General features: G+C 37.9%; 1 protein-coding gene across 1 annotated transcript; it reads right to left on the bottom strand.

Annotated features, from left to right (window-relative positions):
- Nucleotides 1-702: 702 nt before the first annotated feature.
- LOC113065199 (microtubule-associated protein 1B-like) lies at nt 703-20,142 on the bottom strand. Its single transcript, XM_026236452.1, has 7 exons — nt 19,944-20,142; nt 16,434-16,535; nt 8,718-8,800; nt 7,788-7,928; nt 4,489-7,675; nt 2,210-2,424; nt 703-1,988 (listed from the first exon to the last, which is right to left on the bottom strand). Exons 1-7 carry the CDS (start codon nt 20,098-20,100, stop codon nt 1,833-1,835), a joined length of 4,041 nt encoding a protein of 1,346 aa, XP_026092237.1. The 5' UTR covers nt 20,101-20,142; the 3' UTR covers nt 703-1,832.
- Nucleotides 20,143-20,867: the final 725 nt, after the last annotated feature.

Genomic DNA, 20,867 nt, shown 5'->3' with positions numbered 1-20,867 from the left:
TAAGACTTTATTGTATGACTAATTTCGCTAAAGACGCATATTGTTCCAGAAGATGATTCTACTGCGCGAGATGATATGTTAGGTGCTGAATAATATATTAAACACAACTGTACTGAGCAGATTTCATTCAGTTTCGCACAAACTTGAAACCTCAACTTGCACTAACACATTTCTGGTCTTTGATAAATATCTTTTCACTTAGGTCTTTATCTGGGTTTAAAAAAAGATTCTAACCAAATTATTATTCTTTTTCTCACATCTATATGGTTTTAGGCATCATACAAATGAACACAGACCTTGAAATGTGCAGTTTTCTTGAGCATTTTCAGAGTACTTACATCACTGCAGAAAGACAACAACAACACAACTGTACTGTCATTCTTAATTTATCAATTTTATTTAACATTAGAAAATATGCTTACATTTTGGAATACAGTACTGAAACATAAGCTTGTTTTTTTGCTTGCTTCTCCTAAGGAAAATGTAAAAAAAAAAAAAAAAAAAAAAACACTGAAACAGTACTTGTACCTCAGAAAAAACAAAAACAAATATAGGCTCAGGAAAAAATAAAAATAATAATATATATATATATATATATATATATATATATATATATATATATATATATATATATATATATATATATATAAATAAAATAAAAGTGCAATTATGAAAAGGTAAAGCTTGAACTGTTCCATTAACTTTTTTTTTTTTTTTTTTTTTTTACGGTCCGAACAAATAAGAAAATGTTTTTATGGAAATATCTCCACCTAATCACAATTCAACAGTTTATTATTAAGTATAGCAGCCACTGCTGTGACAATGTACACATTGGTTGAGCTTGTCTCATGACATTCAATAAAAATCTGAAAAGCAAGGTGATCAACAAAGTATTCATAACTCAAATTAATTGTCATGAACAACAGTCTGCTTTAGTGTTTGTCAATGATGGCAAGAACAAAAAGGCATTCAGCTTTGTACACATATAGGCCAAGTAAATGAGACACACACACACACACACACAAAGGCATAGACTAATATTCTCCACTCTCAATAAATGCAAAATCAAATTGTTGTCTTGGCTTTTACTATATATATTTTCACAAAAGTACTCACTTTGCTACATAGTGTTCACAGAAGTCATTTGATGCACTAAAATAATCTGACCATGCTTACATTTTGAAACCACACTTTCCGCTGTATGTTTTAATCTGAAAATCTAATGAAGTGTTTATCTAGCTGCTATAGCTCAGTTTCTGCTCATTTATTGACAAAGGTGGTTCAGTTCTGGCAAACAAAACATTACACTTTAATTGCCTTAATTTTCACCCTAAAAGAAAACAAACTTGCTGAAGGTGAAAGGAAAGAAAGAAAAACACTTCATGATTTAGTGCAGGATCTGTACAGTGAAACACTGGAATACAGACATCAAGTGTAACCCAGATGTCTATCTTTATTCTGCCATGGTTTTCTAAACTGTGCAAAATGTGTGTGTAGGACCATGAAGTATGGTAAATCGTTCAGTTGAGACATGCTAGATAATCAACAAAAATGCAACGAATAAAATAACACGGACAAAAGTTAAAACTGCTAAAAATAGGCATAAAAAAAGAAAAAATGGCAACACTGTCAACCCTGTTCACACAGAATCCACCACATTTTAATAAGCAGCTAGCGAAGAAGTTAACATTACAGATGGTCCTGATCAATTCATCTGACATGCTTCATTCTGCTGCTCAAGGTAAAAATGTGTGAAGAAAATGAGAGACAATGTTGTGAGAGTGAACAGAAGTGCTCTAGTGACAGGCAGAGGTGTGGTTCTTCAGGTGTCTTTAAAACTCCACTTTGCATGCTGGGAAGGTCTCGTCCTGCATGGCTACGGTGCTGTTGCTCCCAAGTACCGTGATCGCTAGATCTCTCTGTCGCTCGTGGGTCTCCTGGTACCAGCTGTGCATAGTCAGCGAATCAAAGGTGGGGATCAAAGTCACCTGCAGGTGAATAGAGAAGCTATTAAACAACGGTCGAGCTGTGCAGGGAGCTGACATGATGAGATGACCAGAACTTTCATTTAGGGGTGAACTATTCCTTTAAAACTCTCGCAGAAGGTTGTGCATTGGGCGTGTACTACTGTTATGTTCTGCTGTTGTACACCTTATGTAAAGCGCCCTGAGATTGGAAAAGGTGATGTTTAAATAAAACATCGGTTTACCTGCACATCTGGCCAGGATGCTTTGCCCTCTAGAAGAGAGTTGAGAATAGACCTCATGACTGTTTCCTTGTGCGGCTCATCTCCACTAATTATATAGCAGGACGAACGGAGGCGCCGGAAAAACTCCACATCGACAGTGGAAGCTGCTGAGCCAGAGGGCAAATATGCCAAGTCCAAATAGATGGGTACTGAACTTGAATTTGCACTGACAGAACCTGCAAAGGGAAGCAGTAACATTATGCAGATTTGGACTTCAAAAGCACATTCACTGGTCTCCCTCCCTCTATATTCATATATTTCTATTTAAATGAAAAGCTTTGGACCTCAGTTTTTCTGTTTTTGAACACTTCATGAAATGTAACGCTGTTATTTATGTGTAGCTGGTTTATTTGATTCAAGGTTTAGAACTGTAAAGATTCAATAAACACCAGAGTTACAAATGGAGAATATATTCCCGGGGCTCAGGCCACTGGTTTAAATTGATCAGACTGATTTTCTTGAAAATAATTCCAGAAGGCAATCATTGATGCGTTACCCAAGATGGGTAACACTTTATAATAACTGCATGCTATTAATCATTCGTTAAGCATTAGGAAACTTCATTAATTCATTATTTATAAATCATTAAATTTATCATTTCTAAATTAAGTATAGCATTATTTACACACCAGTTATTAAGGAGTTGTCAGTGGTTCATAAGATCACTTAGAAATTGTAAGTAAATGATTAATAAACTATTTAAATGTGCATGCATACATCTTTTTATTCAGACATATAGTAATAGTTACTTGTAGTGTTAATAAATGGTTTATTAACATGTATTTCTACTGTAATTCAGGTAGTTATAAAACATATGTAGTTGTTAGTTAACTATTTTTGTGAGCTCATCTAAAGTGAGGACTATTTATGCCTTGTAAAGCTTTTACAAATGAGATTTAAAGGCTGTTAATATTTCTATGTTCTGTATCACGGTGTTATGTTTGTTTCTGTTTTTTGTTTAGAAGATAACTGAGCCTTTAAATATCCTTAATAAATGCTTTACAAGGCATAACTAGTCCTCACTTTAGATGAACTTACATAAATAGTTAACTGACCACTACTAAATGCTTTATAACTACCTGAATTTACTACATTTCTTGTGATCTTATGAATCACTGGCAACTCCTAAATAACTGGTTTGTAAATAATGCTATACTTCATTGAGAAATGATAAATTGATCATGAATAAAGTATGAAATTACACATTATAGATATGCTTTTAAATCAAGAATAAAGCATTTATATCTGTATTTATAAACTGATTATTACTGTCAATTAATGCTTTATAAATTATGAATTATCTGTTTACTAATGCTTAATTAATGATTAATAGTGTGCAGTTATTATAAAGTGTTACCAATTTGGGACTTGTACAGACTGTAAGTCCAGTTCCAATTTTTGTGCATATACGATTGGAATCCAATCATATTAAGCAAATGTGAATGGCAAAGAAACAACAACAACAACCTGAAATTCCCATTTTTACAAATCAATTTTAAGCTACATTCATATGTGGTTTGAAATACTATTCAAAATCACATTTCTGGAAATCTAATTCAGTCAGATTTGTGCTCATCGAAGTTTGCATAGCTTTTATGGCTTTTTCACTTTTTAATGCAATTTAAAATGTAAACACATCAAATGCCTTTTTTTTTTTTTAAACATGCTGAATGTCCTTGCAGCAATAAGGTTTTGTGGTTTGGAAAAATTACAAATTATGATCTACACACTTATTTGAATAAAGCAGCAAATTCCACCTACGTACATTTCTCCCGATGCCTCAAGACATAATAATCCAGTGCAATAATGTGATAATGTAAGACAAAATCTGTATCGCAAGCCCTGTTGCCGTTTTTCTATTTTTTACCATAGGCATACCAATCCACAATCATTGCCATTAAAACCAATGCAGATATTTTGTTAAACAAAAGAGCATCACAAGACACAAAAAATCAAATCTGAACAGTTGTGATACACAGTGAGCACAGCCAGTCATTTAGATTAGAATCCAAGTGGATACACAAACAGTCGGATGAAAATTGACGTAGCTTTAGAGATGCAACCTATTAGAGAACACAAATATTAAAGTTAGCATTCTAAAATCCTCTAAGAGAAGTCATGCCTTTAAATTCACGCCCTTTGATTTATCGTCACTGATAAAGCCTATCGAATATCCTGACCAATCCCTGACAAATGTAAAATGTTTATTTTTCTGAAAAAAAAGAACAATGAGCACTTACTGGATGAGGACTTTGAAGGCACTAGTCTAGATCCGCTAACAGCATTGCGGGATGCAGGTCTGGTGTCCAGACTGGATGTTGGTCGAATAGTTCCACTGGCGGACACCTGAGCACCAGTCTTTGTCTTTCCACCCTGTGTTACAATGTTTGCAGATGAAGTCTTTGTGGACACAGTTGCTGTTTTTTTGGTCTTTGATATTACATTCTTGGAAGAGCTACCCTGACCATCAGCCTCTGGGTCAGCCATGCAGGCACCAGGTTGCGGTGGCAGTGGTGGTAAATCCTTCATTGGGGCAGGTGGAGGATCTTCAGAGACACGCTGGGAATTGTGGTGTACCGAATGACTGCTAGGATGGTCATGAGGATGGTGTGGTGGAAAGATGTCACTAGGGTCCTCATCAGAGTCCAAGTCCTCAGTAATGGAGGGACACTCTTCAGTGGCTGGTGGCACATCAGAATCAGAAACCGAGATGAGAGAGACACTGACAGAGGACGTCGTCTCCTGACCTTCCAGAGACTGATGACCGCTACTACTGCACTGGTAGGGCTGTCTAACTGGCTCAGGAGAGTGGTCAGGACTTGGGGCAGCAACCTCCGAAGAGAGCCCCTGTTGGTCCTCTGGAGATTTGGAATGTTTAAACTCACAGGGAGAAACCAGACATAGATCAACATCATGTGGAAGGATGTCAATCTGTGGTCCAAAGAGGTGATTCTCTGATTCATCATATGCGTGGTGACTATTATGAGATGTTTTTAAAGGTAAAGACATATCTGTTTTGGGGTCACGGTCTGCTAAATGCCCATTAGTGTATGCCAAGCTGCCCAACACATCCTGTGAAGGACAAGCAGGCACTTGTTCGAAGGAAACCGATAATGAATCATCTAATTCAGTGGAATGTGGAGAGCCAACTTCTGCAGGAAAGGAAGTGATACTGGGAGTGTCTTTAAGAGAAATTGAGGAGAGAAAGCTTGATTGTCTATCTTGTGATGATATGGAGCCGTTTTCTATATTGCTTCTTGAACAAATTGGCATTGAGTTTTTGCAGCTCCTGAGACCTAACTTGCAATCTTCTCCAGAGACTCGAGAAGAATTGTCAGGGGATTGTGGGTAATGGCCTGAACTGTTCTTCCCAGAGTCTGTGGGGGAAAATAACTCAAGGGTTTTTTCATCCGAGCTTGTACAGACATTGTCTTTGAGGCATCCATCAAGCTCCGTTGGTGTCATATCAAAATTAACACTTTTCTCACTCTTAAGAGACTTTGCAAGTGGGGAGGGAAGTCCAATACCACTGTTTGAGCCAGGGGCCTCATCCATACTGCGAAACTTCTCTGGACTTTCATCAGTACCTGTTGTAGAGTCATTCACCTGCTTGTCATTGTTCTCAGAGGTACATTGTGTTCTTGAGCTCACATGGTTGCCTTCAACATCCTCCAATGGCCCATGTTCATTCTCCATCCCCAACTTTTCCAACTGGGCAGTAATGTCCTCAGATGTAGAGGTCTTTGACTGGACTGCACTTGAGGGTTTGTCAGGCTCCTTTTTGTCTGGCTTTGGCTTCCCTTTGGTCAAAGGATCCTTTTTAGGGAGCATCAAATCTTTCTTTAGTGAGCCAATCTTGCCAACTGTCTTTCTTGCCTCTACATTGCCTGGCAAATTTCCAGTGGCTTTCTTAACATCCTTGCCAAGAGTTTTGGTAGTTTTTTTGTCTTCTGGTTTGACCTCTTTCTTAATCTCCTTTTTCAAATCAGGTTTAATATCTTTCTTGGGCTTTGCACCAAGATCTTTTTTCAAGGGTTCTTTCTTTTTCTCTACATTCTCATCTTTCTTCGCTATACTTGATGGTGGCCTTTCCTCTTTCTTCCTAACTTCCTTTTTCTCATCTTTAGCAGGTTCTTTCTTAGCCACTTGCTTTTCAGGCTTAGAAGTTCTTTCTTTCCCATCATCTTTTGGCTTTGCTTTTTCCTCACCCTCTTTCCCTTCTTTTGAAACCGTGTCATTAGTGGGTTTAATCTTTGTCTTAGTGTCTTGCCTTTTCAAATCTACTTTGCTTACCTTGTCTTTGAGTGAAGCACTACCAGATCGAGACTCTTTGGAAATACTCTTAAGGCTTTCCTTGCTCTCAGCACGCTTTGGCTGTTTATCCAGTTTTGATGCCTCAAGGTCTTTCAAACTAACTACCGGGTGTTTGAGGAACTCTAGATGCTTTAATGTCCCCAAACCCTCGAAGATCTTGGATTCTGGTGTGCACCCAGGAAACAGAACACGAATGATCTTTTCTTGAGGATTAGCTGGATGCCATACCAACAGTGCACAAATGGACACCATACACTCTAGAGGGATTTCTGAGGTCTTTATATTCTGAGTGCCAGCAGGCCAAGTCTGCAGGAAAGCCTCTAGTTCTTTGCTACCTTTGACTGGATTGAGTACATAAAGATCTAGTCGACCTACACCCATCTTCTGGAAAAGAGTTACCGGCTCGACAGCTGGCCCAGCAGAGCGACTGAGCCGTTTTGGAAAAATTGACAAGCTTTCTAAATGTTGTAATGTTAGGGAACCCTGATCAAAATTTCGAAGGACCCTGGAGTCACTCTGTAATGTTTTAAGTCTTTGTGAAGCATTGAAAAATACAACCCCTATTTCAGGAGATATCCGATTCCTCTGCCAGTCTTCATTGCTCTGTGATCCAGCGGACTCCTCTTCTTGTTGTTCAGCCACTTTTCTGTGAAGTAGGCTGTTTATACCAGGTAGATTATCCACACCGACATGGGTGAGCAATACTGAGTCCACTCGGTCTAGATGTCTCACCAGTTTCCAAAAACAAGACCGAGTATCAGACCCCCCATTGACTAAGACATTGAAACCATTCACAGCAAAGAAGGCACAGCCACCTCTTCCTCCAGGAAACACATAGCAGCAGGGACGGGACAGTTTTAGGAAGCCAACTGTACTAGGTGCCTCAAGCAAGTCAAAAGGCAGCTGAGGTTCAAGAGACTCTGACAAATACTCTGTAAACTCCTGAAGGCCCTCCATTTCTGGGAGCACTAACGGAGGGTTGGTTTTAATTTCAATATAATCTTGCAAATTATGTTTTTCTAACTGAGAACATTTCCACATCCCAGATTCGGGGCAGATCAGAGTTAGGCTGGCTTTCTGAGAAGGGTCTGCAGAGGTGAGAAGATCTCCAATCTGTTTTGAGAACAAAACAATTACATTAGAATATTAATATAAATAAGCTGTTTTTGACTATTTAAATAGTAAAATTACAAAATAACCAACTTGTTTGACATGTTTGACTGACCTCTTCATCTGTAAATATGTGGATAAAGTCATTTAATGAAAAAGACCCTATTTGTAACACAAGGTCTCCAATGTCTTCAACACATCGGCCAGCAAGAATTAGCAGCTTGTGAAGAGACGTATCGGAAATGAGACGACGAACCTATAAAAATAAAGATGAGCATTGAAATGTTCATTGACTTTTTCAGTTAAATTTTGTAAGATAGCTCATAATAAACTGTACAAACAGTATTTAGAACACAAATTGAGATACAAAACAACATTTTAAGAACATTTAAAAGAGAACACTTGGTTGCTGCTCTGGACAGCGAATAAATATCAAGAGCAAATATAACCGAGCAAGGTACTTCAAGGAATGTGTCAACATTTTCCTGTATTTACACGGTCTAACGCTGAGTAAATACCAGTCAAATAGCTTTCATACATTTATTAGAGAAGAACTGCAGTGGGCAGAGAACAGTGAAGGAACTGCATGTGTGTGTAATCATACAGCAAAACCAATATTTAACAGTTTAAACAAAAGGGAATCAAGGTATAGAAATTACATCATAAACGCAAATGTTAATTTCACTTTGATTTAGGGTTGGGTGCAAGAAAAGCTAAGCAAAACATAGTTTAAAACATCGTTTAGAAGAGTGCAAACTAAAACGGGGCAAGACAAAGGGAAAATGTGAAAACAAAAAACATTTTTTAATTAACTTTATAAATATTTTAAGCTCTGATAAGGCTTAATTTCTTAACATAAAACTATAATACTTGTGAATCCTTTCTAGTCTTCCAATTTGCAAAACTAGTCTAAAGGTGCAGTAACAATTTACCGTTGCTCTGTGAAATTTCACAGGCAAATTCCATTCATAATAGGAATTCAAAAAGTTGTCTGCTCAATGCATAAATGTAAACTGCAAACTACACAAAGCACTTCAACACTCACCTCTGAACAAACCAAATCATGAGATGGGTTGACTATCACTTTGGTCTCAAGCACATCCCCACTGTGCTGCAGGGTCTTCTGTCCTGTGGATAGGGACATAGAGTGTGGTCTATTAAAAAGTGTGTGTATGACCTTAAACAGTTATTATTTTAAGTTTTAGTATGTAAAAGCTGCATACAGTGGGTAGAGAACAAACATGGCAGCAAACAGGAAACACCCCCCCCCCCCGCACATTTGATTTTCATGCTCACTTTCTAATGTGCCTTTCAATTAAAGGTGCAAAATGCAACAAATCAAACAAAAGATGCAAACATAGAAATTCAACATACACATGCAGCAAGGACAGAGTTTGTGTTCACAATGATGCCTGCTGTGAAGTTATGTACCATTTACTGGATATATGGAGCATACTATAGAACCTGAAGTTAATGGCCCGAATGGTGCAAGGACCACAACGCCAGCCAGCATTTATGAATCGCAGTATGCTGCATCATGTGGGTAATGGTATATTGCTATAGTAAAAAGGTTTTATTTTACTTCCTCAAACAATCATCAATGATGAAAACAATTGTATTTATATGCAGTTGATTAGGAAGTACAGAGGTAACAAAATGGATTTTTGGCTGCATGACATTGTTCCTGTCTTTTCCACAAACAATGAGTAAACGTGAACTGCAGATAATTCTAGCTCTTCTCTGCACCATGACTAGTTGAAAACACATGGTAGGAAGCATCGCTTTCCTTCCTGTATGCAGGCGCAGCTCTATGACAACATCTTTACAGTCTCTAGTAGTCACAGATAAGTTGAGAAACAATATGTAGGGCTACAGACTAACATATTAGAGCGAAGCTGTACAGATTATGGCAGTGGGACCTTTAAATTAAACGTTAAAGGACACAAAAGCAATAATAGTCACATTAACCAGACAACATATATGCATCTGTTCATACAGGATATGACACTAACTATTTTAAGAATCAAAGAAACACAAAGCAGTACAGAAAACCATATCGTAGCTAGTACCACAGTCTTAAGAACATCTAAAATTCTACATATTTTGATTACATTTTCGATGAAAAGACAAGATTTACGGTGGTAAAATACCATGTGGAGAAACTCTCCACAAACTAAGTATAACGGCTGGTGTTGTCAAATGAAGGGTGCCAGACGAAAATTCCAAAAGAAGTAGGTTTAAATGATAACAAGGGCCAAGAACAAACACATACATAACTTAGCTTTACTTTACGCTACAATACTTTAAGGAATGACAACAAAAACTTAACAGACAGTGTTTATAAACACAAGAAAAGTAATTAGAAGAACAGAAACAGGTGGGTAGTAATCAATTAACTAAAAAAGAAAAGTTAAATGACCAAATAAGAAAAACTAAAGGAACAAGAGAACGGGAGTATATGACTGTGACATTTCTGCCCCCTCCCGGAAGGCTCGTCCAGAGCCGTAACACCTGGGAATGGGGGTGGGCGCCCTGGAAGTTGGTGCAGGACAGGAACAGGGTGGAGTTGAGGATGACCCTGGAGGTGGATCTGGTGACTTGGGGGGCATTGGCGGATCTGGGGACTCGGGGAGCATTGGCGGATCTGGACACTTCTCTGGACACTTGGGAGGACATGGCGGAGTTGCCTCAGAGGCCGTTGACCCAACGCCTGCTTCAGCCTCTACGGCTGGATCTCAACTGAGCTCCACTGGTGCATAGTGCCAAAGCAAATACAATTCAGCTAGAAAACAATGCCATGAAAACAGAACCTGCAGAAATCGAATCTCAGCACTTTTGTTGTGTACCACCAGCATAATACCACTCCAATGAAGCTTTCCTGCGTCCCTCCACCATGACTCTGATCTTATCGAGCAGTAATTATGTGTGTGGAAGCCCTTTCTCTACCAGCCATTACAGACAACTGAAGCACAGACCATCACATCTGGACCAGCAACAGCTCTTCAGAACAGATACATGAGAACCATTACAGAAACATATGGGAATAACAGTGCACTATTCATGTTGTGTATGGGACACTGTCAAATGTATTGCAGGCTCTTGTACAAACACGCACCCGGCTGGTCCTGTTCTCTGCCATTAGTGTAAATAGGGGCGAGGGGTTTAATCTGATCTGCAGTATCTGCAGCGTTCAGGACATTCTGCTGGGACCAGCTGCTCTGACAAACAGATCACAGCCTGCTCTGGGAAGCGCTGGGATATTCAGCTGAATCTCTACCTTGGCAGTAGTTCAACTAAAACTATGGGTTACTAGCAAAACTATCTAATTACACTGCAACTATATGAAGAGGGATATTGATATGCTTCTTTCTTGCACAAAAGCAGATCTCAATTTGCTTGACAGCATTACACCTAAACATGTATATCACTAAAACTAAAACTACACACAGAATCAACATACTTGTTTTTTTTTCTTTTTTTTTCTTTTCTAAACAAATATCAACTCAACAACGACATACAAAAATTATCATCCCTTAATAGTGCTCTTTTAATGGACTGTCCAAACAAACAAATTTGCAAAATAAAAAAAGACACAAGAAATCAGTTTAATTTTTCACAAGTTCCATTAAGATTTCCGGTTATTGTATATTTATGCTTAGTCAAAAAGAGTGTCAATTAAAGTGAATTAATAACATAAATTTTACCAAAAATACATATTATTATATTACTATTATGTTCTATTGTTCTTGAATTTGACCTTTTATTTTAAAGATTTAAAATGAAAAATTAAAGATTTTAATACCTATTTATTTCTAAAGCCCTGTGAGTTTGTGTGTATTTGACAGGTTAAATGAGCATCTCACTTCAAAGGAATTTCAAAAATCTGTGAAATGTAACATTCTACAACTAATTCCATTTTTATTTGTCAGATTTTGCACAAAATGGAAAAAAACAAGGCCCAGAATGTTGTCAAACTACACCAAATGGAATTATATAATGGCAGCCTTTTCAAACTGGACGAGAGTTCAGTTAAAGGCTGCTTCAGGTGTGCTGGAACAGAGATGGATCTTTTCACTAGTTTAAGATGGATACATTTACCATCTTTGGAGCTTGAGCAAAAAAAGCTCACTACTCACAAAACGTACACAGACTCCATCATCTGTCAAACGGACAGCATCAGTGTGATCAGAGCGATCTGCTCCTGACATTCCTGAACAGCTGCTCAAAGATTAGTCAGGATTAGTCAGCCTGGAAAGGACTGGGTCACTATACCTGTCACATTCAGCAGAAAACAAGCCTACATGAAAACACGGATCCACAGATGGCAAGAGAGCTGGGGTTAAAGACAGGCACAGTGACGGTGTAAAGACTAGACACGGTCGTGATGGTGGTAGGGCCCTTTGAATCTTTTCTTTTTATTTTTCATTTGATTTTCCTCAACCAAATTGTATTTTTTTCTATTTACATTTTAATAGATTACGATCTAATGGCTTAATTGTACAATTTTAGTAAAAAAATGCAGTAAACCAAAAATCATGTCTAATCAGTTGAATGCATAATATATCAGTTTAACAATTATTTTTCTACAACGATAAGGCCCTATGAATTTATTTTTCATTTATAAACTTTTACATTCTGAAATACTTATAGTAATTAAATTAAGGCTTAAAACATTATCAAATTAATTAATATTTTAAAATCTAACCAAGTGAAAAAATGAACGATTCCTTTTATTATTTAACAAAGTGCTGGACAACAGAGGTTATGTTGAAATTAAAACATGGAAGAAAAGCTTTATGGTAGTCCATAAAAAAATAAAAAAAAAAGAATAATTGCATTATAATTATTTTGAAAAGTACATTCTGCTTTGTAGTAGTAATATCTCTGTCATGATTTCTTCAAGTTAAACCAAACTTTTATTTTGACGTGAAGACCATTGAGTGTCTTTATATATATGAAGTTTTTAAGTCTTTTAAGCATTTTTCAATATCCAACTAATCCATATGACTCTCAAATGTACATACCTTTTGATTTATAAATTCAAAAACTGTCAAAATGTCATGACATTCTGCGTTATATTGTAAATGTCACATATACAATTTGCGTAAATTTTATGGTTGATTTCCATGTTTCCCTGTGTGCAAAGCTGATAGCTTTTTGAACTTTTCCCCAATCATCACTGATCCTGCTGCTTCAGCACAGTGCCTTCATTGTACACAGCAAATCAAACACTGACAGTTTGAGCTCCCTCTGATTGAAAAAGCACACACATCAATTCTTAAACAACACACAGAAACATGAGTGCAGCAGTGAAAGGCAGTGTTGTCCTGGTCTATGACGGGACGCTCATGAAGAACGGTTTGAGCTCGAGGGGAAGACTTTCACAAGCACTGTTACAGGGTACGAGATATGAACTAATCTCATCTCAGTCTTATTTTACATCACACTTTATCATTCTGTGGTCGATTCTGCTAGAATTATATTCACTATCATTCTTTATCAAATTAAATGCACACTTAGTAAATAGTAATATACAATGAAACATGGTTAAAAACTACTTTTTTCCCCCTACCATTTGGAATTAAAATATCTGATATTAGTTAAAGGGTTAGTTCGCCCAAAAATGAAAATTATGTCATTAGTAACTCACCCTTATGTAAGGCCTCCTTTTATCTTCGGAACACAGTTTAAGATATTTTAGATTTAGTCCGAGAGCTCTCAGTCCCTCCATTGAAGCTGTGTGTACGGTATACTGTCCATGTCCAGAAAGGTAAGAAAAACATCATCAAAATAGTCCATGTGACATCAGAGGGTCCGTCGGAATTTTTTGAAGCATCGAAAATACATTTTGGTCCAAAAATAGCAAAAACTACGACTTTATACAGCATTGTCTTCTCTTCCGTGTCTGTTGTGAGAGAGAGTTCAAATAAAAGCAGCTGGATTTCCGGTTCGTGAACGAATCATTCAGTTCACCAAATCAAACTGAATCGTTTTAAACGGTTCGCATCTCTAATATGCATTAATTCACAAATGACTTAAGATGTTAACTTTTATAATGTGGCTGACACTCCCTCTGAGTTCAAACAAACCAATATCCCGGAGTAATTCTTGTACTCAAACAGTACATTGACTGAACTGCTGTGATGAACACAGAGCCGAGCCAGATAACGAACAATAGACTGACTCCTTCACGAGTGAAGAATCGGTTGCATCGGTTTTCGGATCACCAGTAGTTCTTTCGGACAGTTCGATTCAGTAAACCGGTTGAAGAAAACGGTTCACCGGTTCTTTTGCGCTCGACGTAATGGCGTCATTGGCGATGATTGCCCTTGATTCAAGCCTTCGATTTACCCGCGCTCATAAAACTAGCACAGAATCAGTTCAGAATCAATCACCAAAAGAATCAGTTCAGTTCAGACGCTCTGTGTGTCGGTCTGCTTCACGCTGAATCACACATGCACAGTATCATCAGCTCCTCGGTTCACGAATCGGACGCGTCTGACAGAAACGGTTCTTGACTCGAGAACGAGTCAGTCTATTGTTCGTTATCTGGCTCGGCTAGGTGTTCATCTTCAGTTCTCTCTTCACAGCAGTTCAGTCAGTGTACTGTTTGAGTAAATGAATTACTCCGGGATATTGATTTGTTTGAACTCAGAGGGAGTGTCAGCCACATTAAAAAAGTTAACAGCTTAAGTCATTTGTGGATTAATGCGTATTAGAGATGCGAACCGTTTTAAACAATTCAGCTCGATTTGGTGAACTGAATGATTCGTTCACGAACCGGAAATCCAGCTGCTTTGTTTTAAACTCTCTCTCACACAGACACGGAAGAGAAGACAATGCTGAATAAAGTCGTCGTTTTTGCTATTTTTGGACCAAAACGTATTTTCGATGCTAAAACAAATTTTAACTGACCCTCTGATGTCACATGGACTACTTTGATGATGTTTTTCTTACCTTTCTGGACATGGACAGTATACCGTACACACAGCTTCAATGGAGGGACTGAGAGCTCTCTGACTAAATCTAAAATATCTTAAACTGTGTTCCGAAGATAAAAGGAGGCCTTACATGTTTGGAACAGCATAAAGGTGAGTTATTAATGACATAATTTTCATTTTTGGGCGAACTAACCCTTTAATGCATTAGTTATAATGAACTGTGTTATTAATATTAGTTTAATGTTATTTTCTGCATTTTATAAAACAATTTATTTCCATAATTATAAATGATACATTAACATTTGTTAATGCACTGTATTATGAATGCATTAACAATGAACAACACTATATTTATAAAGTAACATATTTAGATTAATAAATGCTTCTAAATCTACTAACATCCACAAAGTGAATCTTATTGTACAGTGTTCCTAAAATATCTTCACCTTGAACTACATTTTGTCTTATGAACAAAGTGAGTTCACTTGATCAAAGAATCATCAGAATTATTAAATCCAGTCATTTTTGAGCTCGAAAGTCTTTTGAAAACAAATATTTTTCAATTTGAAATCAATTGTTCTGAATCAGGCTTCACAGGTCAGCCTTGAGATTTCACAATTTCACAGAAAAACGTGACTTCTTGCCTTTATTTGGGCCTTCATTCAATTTAGACTAACTAAATATTATTTACACTTTTATATCCAGAACACTTCAACCCAAATATTTCAAAAATCGATGTGTTTCAGAAAGGAGGGTATAGATGAGAAACAATAATGTACGTTATGTGGAAAATGATATGTTTTTGAACATTAAACCGCATAAACACATTAACTGTAACCAGCTCAACACAGTATCTAGCCAGAACAGAGCCACTTTGAAACAATAATCAGCAGTTAATTACTCACAGCCAGGATGGCAGCAGAAGGATGCTAAAAAAAAAACCCTGCTGATTTAACCCTCATTGCATTAGTAATAAGTAAGAGATTTCAGTGGTGTCTCCATTGGTGAAGTCAGTCAAAGATCACTCACACACAGCATCAATACATCACTGATGCACAATCACATCTCCACGCCTCTGACAGAACTGATTCAGGGCCAAAGAAGATTCCTCTGGACAGCACAGGTTTAATATAAAGTGGTAAAGATGATTCAGGCCTGGAGAACGTCAGCTGCTCCATCAGCTGTTGGTCTTTTCTGCTCCGCTCCAGCCTGCAGACTGACCCGAAGGGACTTTCCCTTTCCCATGAAGGACATGTTTGTTTTCCCATTTCTTTGCTGATTCATGATATAAAGTTTCAGGCCAGCATATAGTCTGCACACATGGAATCACTCTTCACAAACTTTATTAACTCCTTGACTCTCGACCAAGAGTAAAGTACTATGTGAGGAACAATTATATTCATTAAAATCAGATTTAGAATTATTTCTATATATCACTCTTGCAAAACTTAGGCTTTAACTTTAAACTTTTGCATTTCCCTGCAAGACTTTCCACCCAAAAACAAAATACAAACTTGCATTAATTTGCACAACTTTCCTTACGTTCCTCTGAAAAACTTTGCGTCTGCTTGCAAAACCTTTGCATTAACTCAAGAGACGTTTGTGTTCACTCTCAAAGAATGCAAAGGTTTTGCTAGCAAACTCACCATTTCTTAATGAAACAAAACGTGGACTATAATTTCATCATCTCATATTCTTCCCCATCACTATGTCCCTTCAGAGCCTCCATATAAGACTCTGGGCTAATAGTTTTAATGAATCCAATACAAAATGCAAAAAACAGACAAGGGTAAAGGATTGATAGATTGTTTGATTCTTACCTTTGAGGTCTTCAGAGAAGGACGCCGAGTGTCTTGAAATAAAGAGTTTCAGCTGTTGGTCTATATTGCAGGCGGTCAAGTCGATGTCCCAGGAGCGAATACCTACACAGAAATGAATCCGCTCCAGTCAGACTGCAGTCATGACAAGCACAACTCAATTATCACTGTCCACTGAACAAACTGACTTTGTGCACTTTCAAGACACACTGACTGCATTTATGAACCACCTGGTCAGATGTTTATGCTGTGTCTTTGGTTAAAGAAATGCGTAGGTGAACTGAAGCTTTCAGGGTTTTTGTGAAAACATGAGATCAAGAACAGTTTTTCTTTAGATACATATTTTACAACCAAGCAAGAGGTCAGAGTCAAACTTGGTTTGAGTTCTTGCTCTCTGGACAGAAATAAAGAGAGAGAGAGCAGGAGAAGTTATACTCAATTCAACAGCAAACTGGAAAAAGCTTCTTTTTTTCCCCAAAATAAGATGACCTCTTTCTACCTCTGACTCACTTTAAAAGAACCCTACTACTGCAATGGAAGCATTTTTTCCTCGTATACAGCCCAAACTGAGATTTTAAGCAGTAGTGGATGGCAGCAGTATGCTTTGACAGTAGTAGAGCAGCTGAGTAACAAGCCTCTGACTAATGATATAGTGTGACAAAACACACACGTGAACCACGGAAGCTCAGGAAATGATCACGGTCTCATGGAATGTCTCTCTCAGGTGTCGCAATCACAAGTTCAGTTTACTTTAGAAGATCACATGAATTCATGATTTGATCATGACATGATTTCCCCATTGAAATATTTAAGTTGTGATTTTATACATTGTGTGTTTTCTAGTTTAATTGTTGTATTTAGTATTTAAGTTATCTGTTCAAGCGTAATGATGTCTGCCTCAAGTCCTTTTATTTAAAACAACAACAACAGTAAATAGTAAATAAAAATTAAATTAAAATAAAGAAAAAATAAAGCGGTTTAATACTATTTATTACATACATTTATAGTCCAATATATGTTCAAATATATTGCCCTTTAAATTAGCTAATTAGCTTTAAATTAACGGGTTTAAATGGGTTTCAAAGTGCGAGTTTTTGAAAATTATACCATTATCGTCTCCTTGTAGACTATAAAAACGTGAATTTGTTAAACCCGTGAACCATGCATATTTCGGGTTCACTCTGTAGCTTTGTGTGCAGGCGCATGGTGTTACTCTATAGTGACATCGCCACCTACTGGCCTGACATGAATAATAAAGCGTTTTTAGTTGTTTTAGGGAATCGCTTAGACAATGTTCTCATCTGTACACAAATTTTGTAAGAAATTTGAATAAAACCCATTTCTGTTTCTAGTACAATTGTTGTCACGTAAACGTACCCTTAGTAGCTACTTGGGAAGACAAGTACTATTTCCAAAAAAGGTCTGTTCTCATGCACTTTCAAACCAAACAGCTTTCTGTTGGTCAACATGGTGAATTCTTTTGACCAACTCTGTGTGGATAAATATTACGCAATCAATGTGAAATTCCCAATCGCACGGATTCTTACTGAAATAACTGGAATTCGCTGTGAGAATATGCCAAACAATGGTGAACGTGAGCGCATCTTTACAACTTAACAACTTACAAAGTATCATGTTTCTAAGTAGCTTTTTTTTCTGTGGTTGCTAGCATATTGGTAGGGCGCTTCTCAAGAAGCCACACAACACACGTCGTCATTCATGCCTGTTGAACAAACGCTGCACACTTACGTTTGCACACTGTGGTGTGTTTCAGAAGGATAAAGAAGTGCGGGAGCTGAACGCGTTTTAAGGAATGTGGTGCAGACAGTTTTCGTGATTTACAAACCAATTGTGGTCACACTTTCAGTAGGGATCGACAAGAGCCGAAAAAAATGAAAAACAACAAGAATTCCTTCCTATTTAAAGTTGCTGACAGCATTTAAAGAAGAAAGCTTCTTCCTGTCAGACTAGTGAGGTGGAAGCTGCAGCGTCTGACCTGGAAGAGAAGGAAACACTGGCCACAGTCACAAAGAGGATGTGTGTGTGTCAGTCACACGACACTTGTGTATAACCACAGAGGAAGAGACCGATGATTAAGCGGATGATAAGAGAAAAATAACTACAGTAATCCCAGCAGCACACAAACAATCATCTCTACCCAGCCTGGTCTCAAGTCTGACGGTCTAAAAGTCTCTAAACCCCCTCTAAAAGACAAGGGGTGGAAGACCAGGCAATTAGATGAACCACACACAACTTTGAAGCATCCAGCACAATGAGGAAGGACAGTCTGCAAACACAAGACTGGCTATATATAACTGCAAAAGAGCTGCTTCACTTTTCAGGGACATTCAACAGAGAAAACAAGCCCGTGACGCACACCAGCTGCTATATGAATGTGCTGATCTTTCTTTCATAAGAGGGAGTGTTCAGATTGGAGGATTGCGTTTAGACCGTCTGAACAGGGAAGTCACGTGGGCTCAACCATGCTGAAGTAAGTGAGCTGCATTATTGATGATCTGCTGAGCAGGCTGGCTCTGTTTGTGTGCTTTGGGATCCAGGGGCCAAGAATCTCTCACAGAATTGTAATTAAATTTATATGCATTTAGCAGACGCTTTCATCCAAAGCGACTTATAGCGCATTTAGGCTATCAATTTTTACCTATCATGTGTTCCCGAGGAATCAAACCCCCAATATTGCGCTTGTTAACGCAATGCTCTACCACTTGAGCTACAGGAACACTTTTTACGGGAACAATTCACAGAAAAACCATGAAACACTGAAAAACAATAACATCATTTACACCTCAGAGATTACAGGAAACATCTCTCTTTGCAAACAGAGGCGAAGCTCTGAACGGACACGGATGGTAGACTCTGTCGTCTCTCTCTGGCACCGACCACCTTCAGAGTCAAACTTCTGGTGCTGATTTATGACCCTAATCTGGTTTAACGCCTTGCCTGGAAGCGGAGAGCCCTGCTCAACAGTTAATATGTGCATGAGCCCTCTGTGAGCATTCATCTCATTCCAGTTCCTACTCCGCTCACAAAATGAAAACGAGGCCAAGGTCACATGAACAAAAAAGTGACTCTCTGGAGTTGATATTTGGTTACATTCCTGCCATGTGACAGCTTTCAAGAGACTTTCAATGGTAATTCGACAACTCATCTACTCATCAACATCACTCAGGCTTTAATGTCTGACTATAAGCAATACAGTACTTAAAGTTAAAATACATCTAAACTAGTAATATACACTTTAAATTAAAAAAACTATGGCTCTTATTCTTTATATTTAAACATATCTGTGCAAACAATAATAATAATATTAATAATAACAACAATAATAATAATAATAATAATAAAGCTCTAGACACATGAGCGACAAAAAGAGACTGTCGTCATTTATCGAATTAATTTGTTACATTGTTTCACGCGGTTATTCTCTTCGTGACGTCAGCTCGGAGCGTGATGGGCGAGAGCGCGCTCAATCATCGTCCTACAGTAAGACTTTACCTCTGTCAATCTCTGACACCAGTAAATCCACAAACCCGGCCGGACCGGGCTGTCCCACAACGACCAGCAGAGAGTACTTGTCGCTGCAGAAGCCGACTCGAGCGCTTCGGCTGGAGCTCTCCATGCTTGCCAACTCGCCACTGTGCTCCGACGCCATGATGCAAAGTTTACACGGAGTCGCGAGCGGATGGATCGTTTGACTCGGTTCTCTCTGACGATTCGGTCGAACCGATTCTCTCTGGATCTTTTGCAGAGAACATGACGTGAGGGAGAAAATGGAGCAACAACATCACTGATCTCAGTGAACAACATATTTGACACATTATTATTATTATATTTAAAGATGTAAGGGTGTTAAACAATGATAGTTAGAGCGAATTAATTTTGTACGCGTACATTTACAGGGTACAGAATACGAGCGAATACATTAGTTTATATACCCATGTCGATAATAATGGAAAACATGGTGATAACAGCCAAACATTAAATGTAGGTCCAAAAACAATGAAACGCAAAATGCTGCTCGTGGACTTCTGGCAAACAATTTAGACTCGATTCGGTTCACTGAAATTAATCGTTCGAACGAACCGACCTCCTTAAATGAACTGGACATCCCAGCTGAAGGAAACACCCACAGTTTATATACAAGGGGGCGGGGAATAGTGGGTGACGTCATCTGCGTCCAATCAGTTGATAAAGAGATCGCAAACTGGCATTTAGGAAATATTTTAGAAAAAGATAACTGGGTCTAGGATAGAAGTTGGTGTGTTGGATGTGCTCCATGACCTCTATTTTATTAGGGAAATGCTAGAGAAGTCGGCTCTTCACAAACAAAGCTTCTACGTTTTATAAATGACTTTTTATGCACAAACATTTTGGAACTAAAAAGAAAAAGGAGCTGATATATGACATTTCTTTTACTAA

This window comes from Carassius auratus, chromosome 47 (assembly GCF_003368295.1).
Source record: "Carassius auratus strain Wakin chromosome 47, ASM336829v1, whole genome shotgun sequence".
Classification (NCBI taxonomy): Eukaryota; Metazoa; Chordata; class Actinopteri; order Cypriniformes; family Cyprinidae; genus Carassius; species Carassius auratus.
This window is presented reverse-complemented; position numbering and strand designations above follow the sequence as displayed.

What these genes read in the sequence shown, in the direction of transcription:
- LOC113065199 (XM_026236452.1), bottom strand. Translation starts at nt 20,100, where the DNA reads ATGGCGTCGGAGCACAGTGGCGAGTTGGCAAGCATGGAGAGCTCCAGC. An exon ending in GGTGTCAGAGATTGACAGAG is followed by an intron (nt 16,536 to 19,943) that starts GTAAAGTCTTAC and finishes ATTTCTGTGTAG; the next exon opens with GTATTCGCTCCTGGGACATC. An exon ending in GCCTTCAAAGTCCTCATCCA is followed by an intron (nt 2,425 to 4,488) that starts GTAAGTGCTCAT and finishes TTCCCTTTGCAG; the next exon opens with GTTCTGTCAGTGCAAATTCA.